This window comes from Apostichopus japonicus, chromosome 19 (genome assembly GCF_037975245.1).
Source record: "Apostichopus japonicus isolate 1M-3 chromosome 19, ASM3797524v1, whole genome shotgun sequence".
Taxonomy (NCBI): Eukaryota; Metazoa; Echinodermata; class Holothuroidea; order Aspidochirotida; family Stichopodidae; genus Apostichopus; species Apostichopus japonicus.
The window spans coordinates 19,170,766-19,191,649 of NC_092579.1; the positions used below are offsets into that span (position 1 = coordinate 19,170,766).

At 36.5% G+C, this 20,884-nt stretch overlaps 2 protein-coding genes across 8 annotated transcripts; one reads left to right on the top strand and one right to left on the bottom strand.

The window, feature by feature from the left end:
* The first annotated feature begins 81 nt into the window (after positions 1 to 81).
* Positions 82 to 9,387, top strand: LOC139959856 (sorcin-like). Of its 3 annotated transcripts, none has more exons than XM_071957756.1 (7): positions 82 to 251; positions 1,190 to 1,531; positions 2,106 to 2,233; positions 5,798 to 5,872; positions 6,550 to 6,624; positions 7,393 to 7,561; positions 8,172 to 9,387. In XM_071957756.1, exons 1-7 carry the CDS (start codon positions 195 to 197, stop codon positions 8,205 to 8,207), a joined length of 882 nt encoding a protein of 293 aa, XP_071813857.1. In that variant the 5' UTR covers positions 82 to 194; the 3' UTR covers positions 8,208 to 9,387. The 3 variants fall into 3 exon arrangements, with proteins under 3 accessions (XP_071813857.1, XP_071813856.1, XP_071813858.1); XM_071957755.1 differs by lacking the exon at positions 2,106 to 2,233 and adding an exon at positions 3,401 to 3,528 and having other exon boundaries at positions 87 to 251; XM_071957757.1 differs by lacking the exons at positions 82 to 251; positions 2,106 to 2,233 and adding exons at positions 627 to 653; positions 3,401 to 3,528.
* Positions 8,219 to 19,910, bottom strand: LOC139959848 (uncharacterized). 5 transcript variants are annotated; one of them, XM_071957730.1, is made up of 12 exons: positions 19,778 to 19,910; positions 19,187 to 19,352; positions 18,030 to 18,503; positions 16,684 to 17,326; positions 16,127 to 16,276; positions 15,381 to 15,561; positions 14,538 to 14,691; positions 13,838 to 13,920; positions 12,963 to 13,146; positions 11,936 to 12,102; positions 11,295 to 11,460; positions 8,219 to 10,548 (listed from the first exon to the last, which is right to left on the bottom strand). In XM_071957730.1, exons 1-12 carry the CDS (start codon positions 19,784 to 19,786, stop codon positions 9,770 to 9,772), a joined length of 3,156 nt encoding a protein of 1,051 aa, XP_071813831.1. In that variant the 5' UTR covers positions 19,787 to 19,910; the 3' UTR covers positions 8,219 to 9,769. The 5 variants fall into 5 exon arrangements, with proteins under 5 accessions (XP_071813831.1, XP_071813832.1, XP_071813833.1 ...); XM_071957731.1 differs by having other exon boundaries at positions 19,726 to 19,892; XM_071957732.1 differs by having other exon boundaries at positions 19,811 to 19,831.
* Between the last annotated feature and the right edge of the window lie 974 nt (positions 19,911 to 20,884).

Genomic DNA, 20,884 nt, shown 5'->3' on the forward strand with positions numbered 1-20,884 from the left:
TATACTACCTACAGCAACGAGGTAAATGAATGATTCATTTACCTCGTTGACCTACAGCAGAAAGGAACCAACTAACATATTGTAACTGCCATATATGTATTCACTACATTCTTCCTGAACACCACACCGAAGACTGCTTACAAGCTAGTCGTACGAAGTCTTACAACATATAGGCCTTATGTACATTTTTAACCATGGCATGGCAAGGACAGCAACCGCCAGCCTTCAATCCTGCTTACAACACACAATATGCAAGTTTTTTCTTTGTTATTTTCACTAAATTACTACGTTAGATCTATAGGTCTAGTTCCGTCTATGTGATCAGTTCACCTTACTAGCATTAAAACGTCAGTACCGGTTACACGAAATTACATTGCTACTGACAATGTTCACACTTGGCTAAGTTCCAGTGTTTTACCATGCAAACGGTTGAACAGACTTTTTACGGAGCTTTGAACAGATCGTGGGTTTCCTATCAATCATCAGTAAAATGTTGCTAATATAGACCAAAGACTAGCGCTATTACCCCGATAGTGGCTTTGTAACTCTAACATTACTACTACTGTAGTGTTATGCCCCTAATTTGTCTTACTCCTACTTCCTATTCCTAGCACTATGGCCTAACTGTCATGTCTAACTGAATGAAGGCTGAAGTAAGTTAGCGTAGACTACATTGGATTGGTGTTAAAAACACTAACAGGTGCATAGTTGATATACTGTTAGCAGTTTGTAGCTGTACTATAAAGCATGATGCTACTGCACTTAAGTGGTTAATTTGGGATGGTAGTAACATGTACTTATTAGTACTACCAATGTAATGTGTATATTTCATCCAACAACACTGTCAATGGAAGGAAGAATGCACTAATAATCTTTGCGATATTTTTGCAATAATTGTGAATATTTACAGCTTTATTGATTATCACCTGACCAAAAGAATAATACAAAACTCCTTGCTGTGTAATGATCTGTTTACTTATGTTTAGTGAAATGCTTGTATTCATTGTTATTCACCCTATATTATGAACAATTGTGTTTGGCATGGTCATTGTTTTGTTGAGGATTTTCCTATGTGACAACATTGCCATCCAGACTACTTTAATTTTAAAATGTAGGATAATCTAACTAATTGAAATTGGTGTCATTTCCATCATGAATTACTTAGCAGATGCTTATTTCACTTTCACAGAATCAACCACAAGGTAGCAACCCTTCCGCACCACCAACACAGACTGCACCGCCGTATAACCCTTATCAGCAAACCCCTCCTCGTGGTTATCAACAAACCCCTCCAGGTGGATACCAACAAACCCCTCCTGGTGGGTATCAACAAACCCCTCCCGGTGGATATCAACAAACTCCTCCTGGTGGGTATAGTGGTGCACCCACTGGATATGGAGGTGCACCCACTGGGTATGGAGGAGCACAGGCAGGAGGTTATCCAGGCCACCCACCTACAGGCTATGGGGCACCTGGCTATGGTACTGGAGCCCCTCCAGGAGCAGATCCAAACCTATGGGCTTGGTTTCAGGTAATTAATCTTTGAAGTATGTACAAATTCCATAGTTATGGTAGATTAAATTACAAATTTGGATGATGATAACTTCAAGCTAATTAATTTGAAATCATCTAGCAAATTTTTAGCGCACCAAACTTGACAGCTGTAGCGATGACTGTTAAAGTGCAATTGCATGATTGGAGGCATTTGAAAACAGAGTTGTAAGTTTTGTAACGAGCTGCTTCAATTTAACATTGATTTGAGACACTTTCAGTAATTTACATCAAGTAATGGTATTACTGTGAAGCGTATTCTAGTTATTGTTATTGTGAAGCGTATTCTGCAGCACCCCCCTCAGCCCCCCTCACCCCCCCCCAAAAAAAACTTGTTCAAGTCAAATTACTGTTTTTATACTCAAGTTATTACCAGTTACAACACTGCTGAAATAGCACAAGGTTCCAACTTCTTTGTACTTTTCTGAGTTTGGAAGGGGGATGAGGGAGGGGGGGGGGTGTAAGAGTAAGGGCAAGGAGAGGAGGGAAATGTTGCTCATCATTCATTCACTATGAAGGAGACTTCACCCATTGAGTTTTACACAAAATTACAGGCAGTGAATGTATCAAGAAATGGTTCAATCAAGGCAGAAGAGTTACAGCAAGCCCTCTTGAATTCAAATTGGTCGACTTTCAAACGAGAGACCTGCGAAACCATGATCAGAACGTTCGACCAAAAGAGGTTGGGAAGCAAAGAGTAATTTATTGTGGTTTGCTGTGCTGTGCAGTGCTCGCATGCAAAAACATGATTGTTCCTTTCGACTTTGCTGAAACAGCAGTTTGACGTACAAGAAGATGACATCACCGTTGACTTGACTGAATGTGTGTGCAAGTTTTGTGTTTCAACAGAAATGTGAGGAAACTGACACACCTAAATAAATATTGTGGTTTCTTCACAATCATCTGTTACTCTATAGATAGTGGTTGACAACATAAACTTTCTGAGGTTCAGCTATATGTGGCTTTGACTAACATACATGGACTTCCCTATAAATTTCCCTTTTTCCTTCAAACAAAAGTTTTCAATTGGGCCTTTTGAAAAAACGAAAAAAAAAGGACTGGTTTCGTGTATCACAAATTTATCATGAACTGTGTTTATCCTTGAAGAAATGTAAGCCAGACTAAATACTGTAAATTCAAAAAAAGAGAAAAAAGATACCATGGATATAACATGGGTATTAGTTCTAGTAAGTATAGTACAATGATATAGTGTTTGATTCAGAGGAATGTTTGGCTTGATATAGATCCACTACTGCCCAAATTTGACTGGGTAAATACCTTTTGTGTACAGTTACAGTAGTACAAATTTGGAAATTTAGGGCTATTTATTGGCTAAAGGCCAGTGAATTTTGCTGCCTGTCAGTAAAAAAGCCTCGTACAGTAACTGATGTGTGAGAATTGGATTTTATCCAGTTGGTGTTTCAAACACTGGCAATTTTCTAGCAAGTGGCTATGATCTTGAAATTCATTTTCTAGGACTCCAGTGCATGCATTCCACTCATTGAAATCCTTTCCTCAACAAGGCAGTATCTTTTGTACCCCACTCATTGCATGTAAATGTAAATTTTCCACAAATGTTCACATAATCTACAGAGTAACTTTAGTATGTTGCAAAGAGGCTCATGCAATCCAACCAATGTGACCAACACTTTTCCTGCCCATCCTCCTTGAATTTAAGTTAAATAATCACCTTGAAGCATACTTCGAATAATCAAATAAAAGATTAATAAAAATATCTTAGATAATTATTACCAAATATGTAGACATAATATAAAGGTTAATGTAAACCAATATTGAGTACCATTCAGCCAGATGATTTTGAGCATAATGAATCTTCTTGTTTTACCAGGCAGTCGATGTAGATCACAGTAACTCTATAACGGCCCTAGAGTTGAGGCAAGCTCTGGTCAACGGTAATTGGACAACATTTAATGAAGAATCTTGCCGACTAATGATCGGAATGTTTGATAAAGATAGGTGGGGATTATTTGATTTATTTCATTTCACAATCTGTCAAAATTTTACAATTAGATGTTAAGAATATTCAAAGAAAAAAATCGTTCAGTCCCCAGATGAGAATAGTCAGTGGTATATTCCCTGTGCTGTTATATAGTGTTAGCCTGTGATTTCAAGTAATACATTCAAGGGATATACACAATTCCATAGCAAACCTTGAGGAGGACACAGTGTAAAATGGCTAGGGAGGTAGCCGAATATGTTGATGGTAAAGTCTCTTAAGGCATTTTGTTTTCAAATTATCCTAAACGACTTTTTTTTGAAAGAGAATGGCTGCAAACCTGTAGGGCTATTGGGAAAGTTTCGAATATAGCACTTGATACAGAATAAGGGATAACTGATGGATGAGAATTAATTACTAATTCATAACTAATTTTGCTTTCCATATGTCCAAAATTTTGAATGCAAATTGTATAATTTCTAATTGTATACTGTGCATGACATGCAACTAGAGATTCAGTCTTTGACTTAATACCCAAACGGACGACAAGGCTTGGTGTTGTGTTCATTGGTAACATGTTGTTCTTCAGGAGGAGTCCTAAGTTGTCATACTTCTATTTAAGTACTCTGATACTTAGTAAAATTGTATCAGTTAAACCCACACTTTTACCGCATCCTTGTGATGATCGGACTTTTGTAAATTATTTTGTGGTTTCACGGTACGGGATGACCCTCTCTGTGTAAAACTAGAGTTCAAAGGAATAGAGACTGACTTGTGACTTGATATTGAATGCAACCAAATGATTCGCTACTAAAACATGACTTGTTACCTAGTCACCCGAAATATGACCAGGTGACTTGACTTGAGACCAAGTGATTTGATTTGTAACCAAACTGATATGACTACTTGACTTGACGACTTTGAAGACTTTACCGGAAGACATTCTACTCGTTGACGACTGAATCCTTACTCTCTCTCTCAGTCATTTTAATTTCCTTTTAGTATGAAACTTGTCTTTCTTTAGATTCTTCATTTCACTTGCAAACCATTCTTGTGAATTTGTTTCTGTGTAGAGAGTATGCATGTAATATACTTGTCTATCATTTCCTGCTGTTTTTTTCTTGCTGTGCCTTTTCTTTGTATATAGTGTGCTGTTTGTATGCTTACTGTCTATTATACAGTACTACTCAATATTGCATGTACAGTATGTAAGTGATCTTCTTTCTTATGATATACTTAAATCATGGTTTAGTACAGTGGAAAGATAACTGTACGTGCACCAGACTATCTGTACGTATTGATTCTAAATAATTTATGATCAATAAAATTGTGAATAATGGATATTAAACTGACGTAGAAATTATAGACAATGGGAGAAGAGCGAAGAAGTTTATGGCTACGATTCTAGCCATACACTTGGCTACAATTCTAGCCATAAACTTCTTTGTTCTTTGCCAAATGAAAGTATAAATTTGTTGTATAATAAACTATAATCTAGTTAGCTATTGTTTAATGCATCCTTACATATTCATAGTACATGTTGGGTCAAAACCTGTAGCCCAGGGGTTCCCTAACTGGGGTGCATGAACCCCAAGGGGGTGCATGAGTTCATCCCAGGGGGTTCGTGAGACGTTTCGGAAAGTACAAACTAGAGTATTCTTTGTTGAACTAAAAAGTCTGATATATCATATAATTTATTAATGTACAAAAGTCGTACCTACCAACAAACTCTACAATATTCCACTATGAACTTGATCTTTTACAAAGCACTGTTATACGTATTATAGTATAATAATGACTAAGATCGTGTCTCGAAAAGTTGGGGGTTCGTGGACAACTCTGACATCCACAGGGGGTTCGTGGGGGGATAAAGTTAGGGAAACCCTGCTGTAGCCTGTACACACAACTGGTGGGTGGTAGAAGGTACTCACATTAAAACTGGTATTTAGTAAAAGTATAATGAACACCTCAAACATGAGAATTGGTAGAATATTACACTGAATTTGAATGAAGACCATTATTCTATCGAAGACCTTATGGCAGAGTTCAAAAGATCCTGCATTCCTTATTGTTTCTGCTTTTCTATGAACGAACATAATGAAGTTGCTAAAAACAAGAAATACTGTTAATAAAAACAAAAATTCAAAATGTGTTTATAGATTCTTGTTTCTGATCTGTTGTTGCTTTTACTGTGAATACTATGTTTTTTTGGAGACTTACCTATAAAAGCTAAAACAAATAAAATTTTGTGGATATTAGAATGTGATTTTTTTGTTATTTGCCTTTCAGAGATGGAACTATCAATTTCCACGAATTTGCAGCTTTATGGAAATACATACAAGACTGGAACCGCTGTTTCCAACAGTAAGTTTTCTCTTGTTTTTAACCACTGGACTACTTCATCTGTTATAATGGTGGTTAATAGAGTTCTTACACTCCTGATATCTTAGATTAGCACACAGACCATGATTAGAAAAGAGTAGTTTCAAGTAACAGAAGTGTATATTTTTACTTTGTTGTGAAAAGTATGTGTAAATAGGAAAATATAAACAACCGGGCTTTGCTTGCTTAATTTCTGTCTGGTTTCCTTGTATTTGTTGAAAGTTCTTTTCCACTTATTTTATATGAGGTTGCATGTGTGGGAATTGATAGACATGGAAGCTGGCAAAGAGCGCATACTACATCAATCCAGTTGTTTTATAATTAAGGGTTCGGACCGACGAAGAAGAAAGAATTCTTGATAAAGTAACGGACTGGCAAGTTAGCACAGCCGAAGTTAGCCTAGGCCTAAGGTAGGCGCAAATAGGCTAGATAGATTAAGAAAAGAAAGATATGTTTGTAGCAGACAACGTTTGTTTCCTTCCCCAAAAGACCATTTTAGCATATTAGGTATGTTACATTCTGGTCAGGGATGAAGTACCCCAGTGAAGTGAGGACCAGACAGCAGAAGTTATCATAAATACTGTCATAAAAACGTAAGCAAGTTTAAAAGAAATCAGTTTCCTGTCGCTTGACCTTGAATGATTTTCTTTTTTCGTCAGGTTCGATGCGGACAGATCCGGTAACATCGATGCCAACGAGCTCGGTAATGCTTTCAGAACGTTTGGTTATGTCTTGTAAGTATATCAGTCACATTTGCTATTATTTTCATCAAAGGACACTGACGAGGACATTAAAAGTATATTCCATTAAATCAACAAATGCCACAGTTCGACATTCCTACATTCTTCACTTTAGATGTTCTTTTTATTGTCAAAACCATCAAAGGCAAACTTGATTCAACTGTGAAATATTCGATTTTAAAGAAACTTTTCAAAAACTAGACAAGGATTCTACTCTCCACGTTCACAGCAGCCCTGCAGAGTTTGATTTCCATAGGCTAGCAGTTTTCTTCCCTTTTCCTATAAAATTGTAACATAAAAATCAAATAAAATTGGTATTGTTCACTTCATCTCAAAGGTGGTCTTATTGAACAAATTATGGAGTAAGTCAAAGTGGATTTATATTGTTTTCCCTGAAGAATGCTTTGTTAAGCAATGACCATGTGAACCGTGTAAACCTGTGCATAAGTATTACGTTGCCATGGAAAATGTCGGTTTCATAAGGATAACAAATCAATTTAATTTTTTGTATATCACTTCAATGTTTTTTTTGTCTCAAATATTGATTTTTTTTTTGTACATCACTTCAATGTTTTTTTTCCTCAAATTTTGATTTTTTTTTTGTACATCAATTCAATGTTTTTTTTTCAAATGTTGATTTTTTTTGTACATCAGTTCAATGTTTTTTTTTCAAATGTTGATTTTTTTTGTACATCACTTCAATGTTTTTTTTTTTTCAAATGTTGATTTTATCGTAAATCACTTCAATGTTTTTTCTTTTAGATCACCACAGTTCTGTGTCATGATCGTGAGGAAGTTTGACCGAGACAATCGCAACACAATCAACTTTGACGACTTCATCCAGGTGTGCGTCATGTTGAAGGGTCTCAGTGAAGCCTTCAAAAACAAAGACACAAACAGGACTGGTACAATCAATATCCACTATGAACAGGTACGTGTAGGAAATGACTTTCTTCTTCTATTTTTAAAAGGTCAAACCACTTCCTCCTATCCGTATTTGTATTGGCAAAGATATGAAAAATTCAAAAATTTGGAGATTCATTGTAATATTGAACTCAGTTTTTCTCAGTGGAAATTCTCTCAGCAAAAAAATTGCATATTGATGAATCTTCTAAATACAGAGAACATTGAAATACAAAGATCAATTCCAAGTGTATCACATTTCAAGGACAAATCAACAAGGTGATGATAACAGGAACATAAAGTTTTGAAGAACCTTTGCTAAGGTGACTTCACAGTGGAAGAACTGAAGGTTTAGCTAGTCAAAATAGGTTACAAACCATAAATCACATCTCGAGTTAGGGAAAAAACATTTTTTATTTTCAGTATTTTACTGTAAGTTGTTCATTGTGACCATTCACTGATACTACAGAGTCTCTCTGAAGTCCAGAACCTTCTGATTTTTATAATTATTGTATCCATCTTCACTTAAAAGAAGTGCTCTTTACTAGTATCTGGTAATGTTTGGGATTTTGACAAATTTTCAGTTAACCTTACATGTAAAGGTGTGTTTGTTAGAATACTATTTTTTCTTATTTCAGTTTCTGGAGATGGTTTTGGAGAATGCAATACACTAGCTGTGTCTGTGAACTGTTCAGCTTGGATGATACCAACGACCAGATTCTGCAGTAGAAATATCTGACACAAACCAGTAGAAGCATGAGTGATGATCAGTTGGTAGCCTAACAAACATAATGTACCCAAAATATAATCCTAGCTGAATAAACTTTGACATGCATTGCATGGTAGTGTAGATTAAACATTTTTCCATCTGTTTTTGAATTTGCAAAACAACAAAACAAAAGAGGTTTATATGAATTGAGTAGCTTATGTGATGGGATCTCCTGTAAATATCGTACAGATTGAATCAAGTCTCTTTAATTAAGTACTTTCTCACTTAGATTGTTAGTCAGTTCTTCTTCTGAACTGCCTTCTTCCATGTACTGTTTGTATTCGTACAGTAAAAATGTGACTATTAAAGAAGAATTTGTTTCTTAAACAATATTATTCTTTACAAGTTTTTATATATTATTAATCATTTAACGTTACTATTGAAAATAAAAGTTGTTAAGCAATGCATGAAAAATTATTTTGATTAGCGATGGTCCTCAGCTTTTTTTATTGCCTTGTTTTTGTATCAGTAAAATCTGGCTCGAGTCAAATTGATCCAACTGTAGGCCTCAAATTTGACATGTTATTAAGATAAGTTTCTCTTTAGAAAAAAAATGTTCCGTAAGAAACAAAAATACACACGGTTTTTGTAATCTTTTCATTAAAAAGTATGTTACAAGCAACAAAGGATGATGGATGTCTCAGCTATTTTATTCACTGCTGATTGTATTAATATATTAAGAATCATTTCCATACAATAAATTGTGTCTCACGGAGTGTTTTAAAGGTTTTTCTAAAGTTAATTTAAAGTAAAACATAGATGTTGACTCTATACTTTTTGCATGAAGAAATCCTGTAGCTGAGACTTCCAAACAACTCACAGACAATTCTGAGATGATTAAACCTTAGATGTTATAATTACCAAGGGATATGGGTAATAATCTTGGTTTTCCTTCTTTTTCTTGAAATTTCAATCAGAGTTCAGAGGTCGTACTTTGAAATAATTTCTTATCAATTTCCCATCGAATCATCTCAATACATTGTGTAACGATAGAGGGATATTGCACTGTTAGTCTGCAAGAGGACCATACAGGGCAAACTGCAAACCTTGATAGTTGACAAAATAAATAATGTATATAAATACCATACTTCATTTCATTTGTTATTTTCTTAGTACCCAGAATACTGGCAAGAGTTTTGATTCCTTGCCGGAGGCAGAAGGAATCCATGGGATTGTGTGTGTGGTCCTTGCTTGTAAACACCGTAACTCAAAAAGCTCATGGTGGATTAACTTCCTACTCTGTATGTGGATCTGTCTTATTGAGTACAAGAACCCCTTTCGTTGTCTGTGAAGTTCAACGGTCTTTTGGGGTGAACAGGGGTCAAAGTCGGCAAACTTTGTAAACATGATAACTCAAAAAAATACATCTTTGTTGAATGCAGCAGCATCCTCAGGAGATATTCTCAAATTTTTAACCCCTTCGGCCTTCAGGCTATTCACCTTCTCTTGACAAAACATCTTGACATGTCAATAGCAATCAATGTCCTGATTGGCATTTGACACCTTGTCAGTAGCATAGAGGATTTCTTGTAGCAATGGAGCCATTTTCTCGGATGATGCCTCCAGACATCCCCTGTAGGTTTCCTCAATTCCATACCCCTCCAGGTTTTTCAACTCTTTCCTTAACTTTTCAACCTCACTGGAGGGAATGGCACTGTCCTTAACAGAATCTCCTTTTGAGATGTATTCACAGAGTTCTTCGAGGTGTCTTCTTATATCGCTCAGAATCTCACAAGCCCTTTCGCAGACTGTTGTGTCCTCATCTGAAAGCTTCTCAAGTAGAAGATTGAAGAAAGTATGATTATGTAACATCTTTATCCAACTCAACTTCTCCAGGACGACATTGTCCTTACTCTCGCCATGACAACAAAGTACTTGGTCTACTTTTGAATCAAGTTTGCAAGGGTAGTTTCCATCACCAAGGCCAGTCTCCATTTCAAATACTGCTGCATACTCTGGGGTATTAGATGAATCCTTCAGAGGCCCATTATTTGGTGTAACCGAAGTGGATTGGTTCCCATCCACAATGTGGACTGACTCTCGAATATGCTCCACAGGAATAGTTTCACCCTTTCCACAGTCAGTCTTTGTTGTCAAGCCCGAAGTTAACTGTAATCCAGGAACGATAGCCGTATAAAACTCTCCCCAGAATTCCAATGCTGATAATTTCACTTCCCAGTCAAAATCTCTTGTTGCCGTGACAACAGCTAAGAAAACCACTTCTGCAATTGTTGAACACTGGTCAACTGTAAAAGGGCAATGGAAATTAATATCATTAGATGGTGCACATGGATATACAGGTCTATCTACATGGAGGCAGATTTAAGTGGAAAATTTCCTAAATTCATAGTTTGCAATCATAGTGCCAGCAACAAGGTAATAATTGAATACACATTTGTCTTCTTTTTTTAGCAGGAAAGCTTAGAATACTATCCAAAATCAGTTACAGCTTGGCCAGCTAGTATCACTACACTCACTGGAGAATACTTCTTTTGTTTTGTACTTCAAATGCACTGAAAGTAGCATCAATTTTATTATTCACAGCATATACGGTAAGGTAAGGGAGGGGGGTGGGAGAGGGTGGTGAACTATCCATTTTCAACCTCACACAAAAAGTTAAAAGTAGCTACTAGCACAACTTTGCATGTAGAAATGTGTGGGGTGGGGGGGGGGGTGGGGGTGCTCTCAGACCCTGTGCATGAGCAGTCAGCTTCAACAACCCCAGTGCCTCACCCCCTGGTTTATAAAATCCTGGAACCGTCCCTGTGGTACTACACAAATGACCTCACTCATGGTAACTGATACATGATTAGATGTCAAACATAATAAAAAAAGTCAAATCAATCAAGGTAAAACAGTCTTTCTTGCTAAAGGAAACATTTTCCCCACTTTATGAGAGGTTTGGGTAACTATGTAAAAAATGATACACATGTGGGAAGGTGAGTTTTCACATGCCAAAACCTAATAGTTATTTTGGTAAAGATGAAATTACCTAAGGTAACCCTCCAATCTTTATCCGATTCTTGATGTGACAGTACACTGAATCTGATCCAGCCTTCCTTCTTAATCCATGTGCAATACAGACTCATGGCCGCGCGTCTAGCGAATCCACCGGAATCGGTCATTATCACCAGGGTGACCTTTCTAGCAATGTCGATCTGCATTGATGATGTAAAAGAGAAGTATAGGACTTATTGAAATGTGAAGATAAGGAAGCATTAAGACTAATAAGAACAATGTTACAGAGAAGAATGCAATTTACATGAAATGTTTAAGAATAATGACAGGCAGAATTCTAGTCTTTGTATGTCATAGTCCAAGAAAAACTTCAGTGAAAGCTATAGCTATTCCAGGTTTTGAGATATTCTGCTTTGAAAAATTTTACCCATGGAATTTAAATTTCAGACCGAAATGTTAAGGTTAACTTGGTGTGAACATTTCTTCAACTCAACCAAAAGATAATTCTTCTAATTTCACATGAACAACAAAGTAGCCTTGAATGACATTCAACACCATTTATGGTTGACATATTTGTAATTATTATTTGTATTGTTATTTGTATTATAAAAATACAAGCTGGACTAATAGCACACAACATGTGAGCACTAATTTATTCCCCATTTTTTTTCTTACCTTTTCGAGATTTTTATTTTCCATGAGATCATTCAGACATGTCTGGTTACTCATTAAGGTGCTCAGGGCGTTGAGTGCTGCCTCTCGCACATAACTCTCTTCATCCTCCAACTTATCCCAGATATAATGATGAAGTTTCGTCTTCAGCAACCAGGAATTGACTGAATCTAAAGGGATATAATTAACATTGCAAATTGTATACAAAAAAATCATATTCACTTTGGGGTCTTTGGACTGCAGATAGGGTGGCCAGTGACATTACATCAAAATGGAGGACAACCATGGACAAATGACAACTTATGACAAGTAGCACAGTCTGCTAGTCTAGTCACGAACAAAGTTTCAAAGTTTGTAGAAATACCTTCAGTTTGCATATTAGACAACGTTAAAACTTATGGATTGTAGATCAGATCAAAGTGTACACATATACGTACAGATTTAAGAATGTGTAGCTCTCCCATTCCTTATATGAAACATCAACGCAGGTTGCTTAGTTTTGCCCCCCCCCCCACTCACCTGAATAAAATCAAAGGAAGCACAGTCCCCATGAATGACATAACACCTTAGCACCCCCCCCCCCCCCACCCACCTCCCACATGAGAAATGGTGGTTTCACACCTGATATAGGTATCTTTATTTGATTGTATGTTATCACACTTGACCGTCCACCTTGTGGGTATGTGATGGCCTCCGATTTATAGAAATATGATGTTTATAATTGTGAAATAAACTCAGGAACAGTAAATGTTACCATGGCAACTGTTAGACCTTTGCTTGCCTTAGCACTCTAATATTTATCAGGCTTTGTAATAAAAGCTTGCAACTCAATATGGTGCGGTCTGTATCAATGCGGGCACTTTGAAAATTTTCAAAATTTCATAAGAGAAATTTTTATTCTAGTCAATCAGTTTTGGTCTTTCTAGGTTACTTGGTGGATATTTTACATGGACGATGACTACGAAAATAACAGGACCACCAACAAATCACGGAAATTGCAGTTTTCTCATCTGCAAAATTTTGTCTGTACCGTTCTGATTCTCTGTCAACGTGCCAATGAATTTAACAGCCGAGTCTCTGGCTTCCCAGTGTAAACTCATCAGTTGCTTCTCCAAGACATCTTTAGCCTTCTCCATCAGAGGGTCCTTGATTGCATCTCCTCTTTCATACAACAATACAAACGTTTTCAGAACCTGAAGGCCTTTGTTCAATACCTAGGTTAATATAAGAAAATAATGCAATGTAGGATAAAGATCTAAAGCTTTTTTATTTCCTCAGTTTAGAAATTTTTACTCACAAATTTAGATTATCCCCTTAAAAAAAAGACTTTGATATGATGGTAATAACCATGTAAAGAATTAATTAGATATATAAATATAATTTACAGTGGCTGCACCAGCCCTGGCAATCTGTGTGGGAGGAGGGGGAGGGCAAGTAGGGGAGAAGGGTAATGGCAAACAATATAACACTGATATTGGGAGGGGTCTAAGGGGAGGGGGTTTATACAAGTAAACAGTAAAATAACTTAGCTGCAAAATGGTGCTATCAGTTGACAATTCTTCACATATCTAACCTTCCTAAAATATTGCAATTATATGGCCAGCACGATTAATTTTTTCGACGTTTGACAAACTGAGCACTGGCGGCTTTGAGCCAATGATACATGTTTGAGCGGTAGACTTTAGTAGGCATTGGAAGCTGCTTTTAATGCAAACGATTAGGTTGCTCTATATATTTTGGATAAGTACCAGATCTGGTTAGGGGGCTACTAGGCGGGAAAGGGGAAAATCTGGGGCATACATGCCTCCTCATTATCCCCCCCCTCCCACATAGTGTCGTCACTGACAGCTTAGCAGAACAAATAGACTACTTAAAGAATACTTTAAATTATTTAAATGAACGTACCATATTGCTACAGTCAGATGAAGTAATTAATTCCAGTCCCTGGTGCATTATGGGATGTAAGTGATTCTTGGCACCTTCTGGAGCTAATGAGTAACAGACCAACCATAAATTATTTTGATTATTACATTGTAGATCAGGGATGGACATAAAGAGTGTCAGTCAAAATTTTTGTACCCAATCTGCAGGACGCAATGCGATACATTTATATGAACGAAAATGTTACATTATAAATGATTGGGAATAGATCAGAATGTTCTTTATGTGCATTATGTCAACCTATTATATTGAAATACCCTAGCACAAGTAGACCATAGGCCCTATATTTATAGAAAACCCCAAAATATCATACTGCTCCCTTTCAGTCTCTCTGTGAAATTAATTGCTTTCAGTTTATGATTTATTGTTGAATACAAACATTGCTCCGATATTATGCGGGTCCGTGAGCCACATTAATAGGGTTTTTGAAAACCTTCTTGTAAGCCCTAAATTTGTTTTGCAATGAGCCCACATTCCACCTTGGCATAGCACGTTGCCCACCTGTGTTATTGATTGCAGTATCAGTCCGTAGTTTACCACAGCCGTTACAAAATTATGACACTTTTATTACAGCAATTTCTTATTAAGGAACTACATATGATAACCCTGTTAAATATGTGTGTGTGATCAATTGCAAAGATGCAAATGAAGAAATAATACCCACTTTTCTTTAGCAAAGCATCAAGAGTATTCAAAGTCTGTACTGACAACCTGTCGACCAGAGACTTGGAACAGTTTTGTGACGGTATCCATCCAAGAACGAACTGAATGGCAGTGAGTGCTTCCGATGTCAGTTCTTCAACGAGACACCATGAGTTCTGTCAAAGACAAGAATAGATTGTACACTGAATAGCCACATCCAGGTATGAATATATACTTTATATCCCACATTACAATATCATCATTTCTACTGCAGGCTACATTCTAACATGACTGTTATCCATCTCCAGGGCATACTTTAGTACTCAAATTTTGTGAATCAATTTCAAAGAATTTTTCCTCTTATCGATATATACTATAGTCCCTGTGTCGGATTCTGCTATACATCAATACACTTGTATAGTACTGGATTATTGTACCTAGATTTATAGCACAATATATCAACACAAAGATTAATAGATAAATGTTTTATAATGCAGAATACATATAAAGTATAAACCATACATGCTGTCATAGGTACATTAGGAGGTGATATCACTTTACACCTTCCCAAGTTATTATCTTCCTTTTTATCCTGCTGAATTTTCCAAGTAAACAAAAAACTGTGTTGTTGCCAATGAAAATTACTGTCAGAATACATAAATATTCAAACACTGATAATTATATAGAGTAACAAGAATGATTACAAATGTCACATCTATCACAAGAACAAATGGAATAATGAGTAATAATTGTTACCTGATCTTAATATAGCCTCACATTAAAAAAAAGAAAACAAATGTCATTGTAAGTAGCAGGTTTAATACATTAATGGGCGTGTATGCTCCATATCTCCACAGCAACCAACCTCTTGGATTATTTCTTCAATGAAATTCATAGCACAACGTTTCACAGAATGCAAATCCTGTTTGGTTCTTCCTCCAAAAATAAACCCATCAACGTCTGAGTCATCTGAAGGGAGTTTCAAAGACAAAACCATGTCTCTAGTGAGAGAGACAGCAAGTTGCTTTACATCTCTAGAAGAGCACCTTATAAGAAAAAATAGAAAAAACATCAGAAAAATGCAATGGCCATAACAAATTAACATCTTACTATAATTTATCTTGCAACTATTGTTGGTGAGAGCAAAAATCCTCAAAGTTATGAGTATATCAACATGAATGCAGTAGATTAAACTTTGATTATCTGGACAAATAAGGACTGATAGAATAAAATATTAACATTTAGGTTGTTAGACAGAGGCCTGGAAAAAATTATTTCTGCAGTTTCATTTACTGCAGCAGTGTTTGTGAACCTGAGCTGCACGCACCACCTACCCCCCCCCCCCGACCCCTTGAGGTGTGAGGTGGGACTCCAGTGGTGAAAGAGCTATAGTCGTAATTCAGATAACTAAATTAATATCTTCATCCACAGCTGGCCCAAAAGGGGTGTACGAAAGAATATCATTAATTGCCAAGTTGTGCAAAAAGTCAGGAAAAATGTACTTGTTACTGTAATGGACCATATTCCACAGTGTGTTTCTTATTGATATAGACAGTACTGTAAGTGCTTCAGAATTAACTCCTACATTTCCTTTTCAAAAAGCAGACTTACTCGTTCCTATGCACTCTTGTACATAAACCTAGAAGAGGTGTCATCATCTGAAAAGCATTCCTCCAGTTGGAACGATCTTTAATGAGTGTCCGAACGACTCCATCAACTGACTTGATGAGAATATAGCACTCGTCTGTAAGTATATTTGGTCTGTTCAGAAGTAACAGAATTAAAAGCATTAATGTTTAACATTCCCATTATACAATCAATCTTTTTACTCTCAAATAGTAAAAGATTTCAGTGGCATGATACATCCTGCAAAGCCCATTTTCAAACACGGTTTGATAACACATTTTCGTTCAGCAATTCACCAGACACCTGATTTAAACCTAGCTAGCTAGTATTATTTGTAATACATCTCCTGCCAGGTAAATTATTAAAATGTGAACACAACAAAACATTGTTCATTTGTCCGACAGCAATAGAGCTGCAGCATATTTAACACCTCAACAAAAGTATGTTACAGTATGTTATACTTATTTTCAAAAGTGAATATGAACATAACAAATCAGCCAAATCTCTGTATAAAAGAACAAGAATTCGGAAAAGAAACTTACAATCTTGCCAAGTTGTTCAACTGCAAGTGGATAAGTTCTGTGATGGCCTTTGCTTCAGGTACAGATAAGGATCTCCTTTTCAAGAGTGAGCAACATATCTTAGTGATATTCTTTTTCTCAAACCATATGGTCGCAGTGACTGGGGACATTCTCAGAAGACAGGTAAGGACTCCGATGACCTTCAGATCGACATCCACAAGATCGCGATTGTCCTCCAACTCTTCACCACGAATACAGAGTGTATCTATGGATATGACATTTAAGACTGTCTCACCCCATCGATCCAGAAGTGAATCTATTTCCCTTTCTGAGTCTTGATCTTTGCCTGTTTGCAAACGTAGTTTAGACGGTCTGCCTTCATTTCTCTCATCTAGTTTTCTTTTTAGTCCTCTCTGTGTATCATTGTAAGCTGCTGAGGAAGAACTGGCTTCACATTTTTTCACTCCTTGTTCATCGAGGTCACAAGATTTGTCCGACGACTCATCGATCTCCACCGAAAGACGATCATTTGCATGGATTGGATTTCGTTCCAAAAATGTCTTGATAACGGTCATGAGGATTACCTTCGATAGAAACTTCTCTGCTGTCTTCACGACAAACATGCTCTCGTCTTCAAGAAACTCACAAGCTTTTAGAAGCATACCTGTCAAAAAAACAAGAAAGAAAAGTAAATGATACACAGAACATTTAAAAAAAAAATTCAAAAGTAATAAAACTTTGCAAAACTGTTTCAAATGCATACACAGAGCATAATGACTGAAAATATTGGTATTTCCATCAAATATTAAAACTGATACATCAATGTTGAAAATGCAAACAAGAGAGAAATAGAACAAAATACTGTACATATCAGCTATCAGTAAAACAAACATTTCTAGTGACGTTGGTGAATTTTCAGCACCTTTCCAAGCTAAAATATCATAGCAATGTTCCTAGTTTGCTGGGCAATAATCAACTCTCAATTCAAATGGTAACAAAACCGTTGCAAATTTTGGAAACTTTACCGTAGTTTGCAGGTGATTAATACTAATCTTGGAACAGGTCAGGGCAATGACAAACATTTTGCAAGTGATAATCAAATCTGCTCTAAAACAATTTCCCCTTTAATAAATGTGCAGTTCCAAAAAGGTTCAACTTTGCATTACAGGGTAAATTCTTAACCGTCGTCCGAGACAATCAAAACCGTTCAGAATGAGTCTGAGGGACAACCAGACAAAAAGCCTCACATAACTACATCTACAGATAGGAATAAAATATTGAGATGGAATTTCTAAAGCTGTGGAATATTTCTTAGACTACCCAGCAAGCACCATAATTTCTTCTCAAAGAAAAGTATGAGATCAAACCTCCTTTCTCAAGTACGGGAATCCATTTTGGCATATCTAGCAATTCAATCGCAGTCAAACTCCACAGGTACTTCACACCTGCATCAACGTCACCCAGTAGAATGTGCATGTTTACTAGAAGGTAAGTGCCAAAATCTAGTAGGTCTTTCAAAATTTCATCGCTAGATTTCTTGCCGCAAAATTGTCTTTCATCATCATGCGTCGGTTTCTCGCTTAACTTGTTGGTCCATGACTGACGAGCTCTGGTTTCATCTTCCGGCAAGGAGGTAGACATCCAAAATGGCTTCCAATCTAAATCCTTCTTGGCCACATCCAAAAAATCGCCAGCTTTTATGAATTTATTGAAGCTCTTTGCTAAGCAGGAGAGCAGTTTAAGTGATATGCAGATACCAGATGGGTGGCAGCCTTCTTCGATAACTGAAAACCCTTGCAATATCTGCCATGTTTGAGACTTCAGGATCTGACAGAGCTTGTCTGTAGATGAGTAGAGGAAGAACATGAAACTAGATTCAAATTTCATAATACAAAGTGGCTATTATTACGACTAGTCGTAAGAATAATTTCCGACTACGCATGCGCAGTTGCTATTTTTATGACCAGTAGTACTATTTTTCCGACGTTGAGTAACAATAATTCCCGGTTAGGGTTAGAGTTAGGGTTAGGATTGAGGTTTAGGGTTATGTTTAGGGTTAGGGTTACCCCTACTACATGCGCAGTTGCTTTATTTACTTTACTGCGCTTGAATTCGCCTTTGTTGTAAGAATAGTTTATAAATAATTGTTACGACTAGTCGTAAGAATAGCCACGGCCTTCATAATATATCTGACCAATCTAACTTTTGTACAATTAAATTAGATAATAAATGACATCATAGTATAACGAATGCTTCAATATTTCTTTCATTATTATAAGAGAGCTTATACATAGCAAGCTGGACAAAACATTATCATTCATGGAAATTAAGAGAAGCTTCACTTTGTTCAAGTTCATTTCAGTTGCTTTTGATATTTCCAAAAACAGTGACAAAATCCTAGCATCTCACAAGAACTTTTCAATGAATCTTTTGCTCTACTAAACAGCAATTTAGAAATCTTTAGTGTCACATCAGAACAATTACCATGTTATTTTAAACATAATAGGGATCTGCATTAAAATACCTCTATCTTTGAGAGATTTTTCAAACCAAGACATGAGTTTCTCCACACAGGTGTCATCTCTGATTGCACAGGCCTGCTTGTCCAGCGACAGTTCAAATACTTGAGGAAGCAGCTCTAGCGATCTCTGAAAGTCTTCGTTGAAAATTTCATTCATTGCAGCGGATTTCTGAAGAGACAAAGAGTGAGGATGACTTACAACATGGTTCAAGAGTGTTCTTAAGAATACACAACAGAATACATCCCTTAGAATCTGGATATTTGGAACACAGTTTCACTGAATTAATGAAAAAGAACATTTAACATACATTTTCTCTCTTCTTCTTTTTTTTTAAAAGTAGATTACTGCAGATGGTTGTGTCTGTCAAAATATCTTCTTCTCTCATTATTTGCAAGCACATTAATATGTTGTTTTCATGTACTAATTGATTTAAAATCTATCACATGTACTTAGTAAGGCTACTGTAACGTTAGGCCTATAGCGGCAGCAGTTACACGAAATTCGTTTTCAGTTGAATGTTATGAAAAGTTTTTCATCGAACCAAGAAAATCAATGCCAAACGACTTGATCTTTTGGAGACAAACGCGACACACCATTTGCATTCCGTTATATCAAAAGTATTTTACAATCTCAGCTAGCTATTCACAATCACAATTCACGTGTACTTTCTTGCTTGCTGTACTGAGCTTGCGGCCAAAACATACCAAAATATTATGGTGGCGTATAAACAACATACATGCGAAAAAGTGAACAAATTACGGTGGCCCAGTTAGGACATAAGAAATTATGATACCCAATGAATTTCCGAATGTCCAAAAATTTTGGCGCATTGTAATTTGGCCGGTAAGTCTGTTGTTGTGTATGTAGCTACAAAGATCGAATGCTTGCCGGTGCTATAACAATAAAATTCGTTTGCCAAAATGAGTAAAATTCTTGTATATGGCACCTCTAGACATCAGGACATACAGCAATTCTCTGTTGGTCTCTCTCTCTTTGGACAGGATTTCTGGGTATTAGGGCACTGAACTATATTTAAGACATAAGGAATTGTACGAAATCATCTGATTTAATTTCATTAAAAAATAAAGTCCTTAGTATGGAAATATTAAATCTATAGTTTTATAATGGGCCCCGACTTCTGCTTGAAGGGTTCATTTTGGTGATTCGTTGGTACATTACCATGGACTGGATGCCTCATTCCTATTTTGATAGGCCTCATTAAAGGGCAGATCATAAAAGAAGAGGCCCATCTGGATATCTAGATGAAAAAAGCCATTGAAGCTAATGAGTATACAATGTGCCTGTTCAGTTTAATGCATGCATGTTTTATATCAATACTAGTGGTTAAGCCATCTTACTGCTGGCTTGAGGGAATGAGTAGTTCTTTTCTCAGTAGGCCTACTTGTCAATGATCCCCCCTGGACTTTGACTGTTTTGCCACTGATATATTGCCCTAACTTGAGTTTCTTGAAATTTGAGCATGTGTGACCATTATCATTTTATCATTATCATTTTATTTAATTTCATTAAAACATCAAGTAGTTAAGTACTATCAATTAAATTTACTATGTAATTCTACAGTGGGCCCAACTTCTGATTGAAGGGTCCAGTTTGGTGATTCGTTGGTACATTACGGGACTGGATGTCTCATTACTATTTTGATGAGCCTTACTAAAGGACATATCATTAAAGCAGACGCC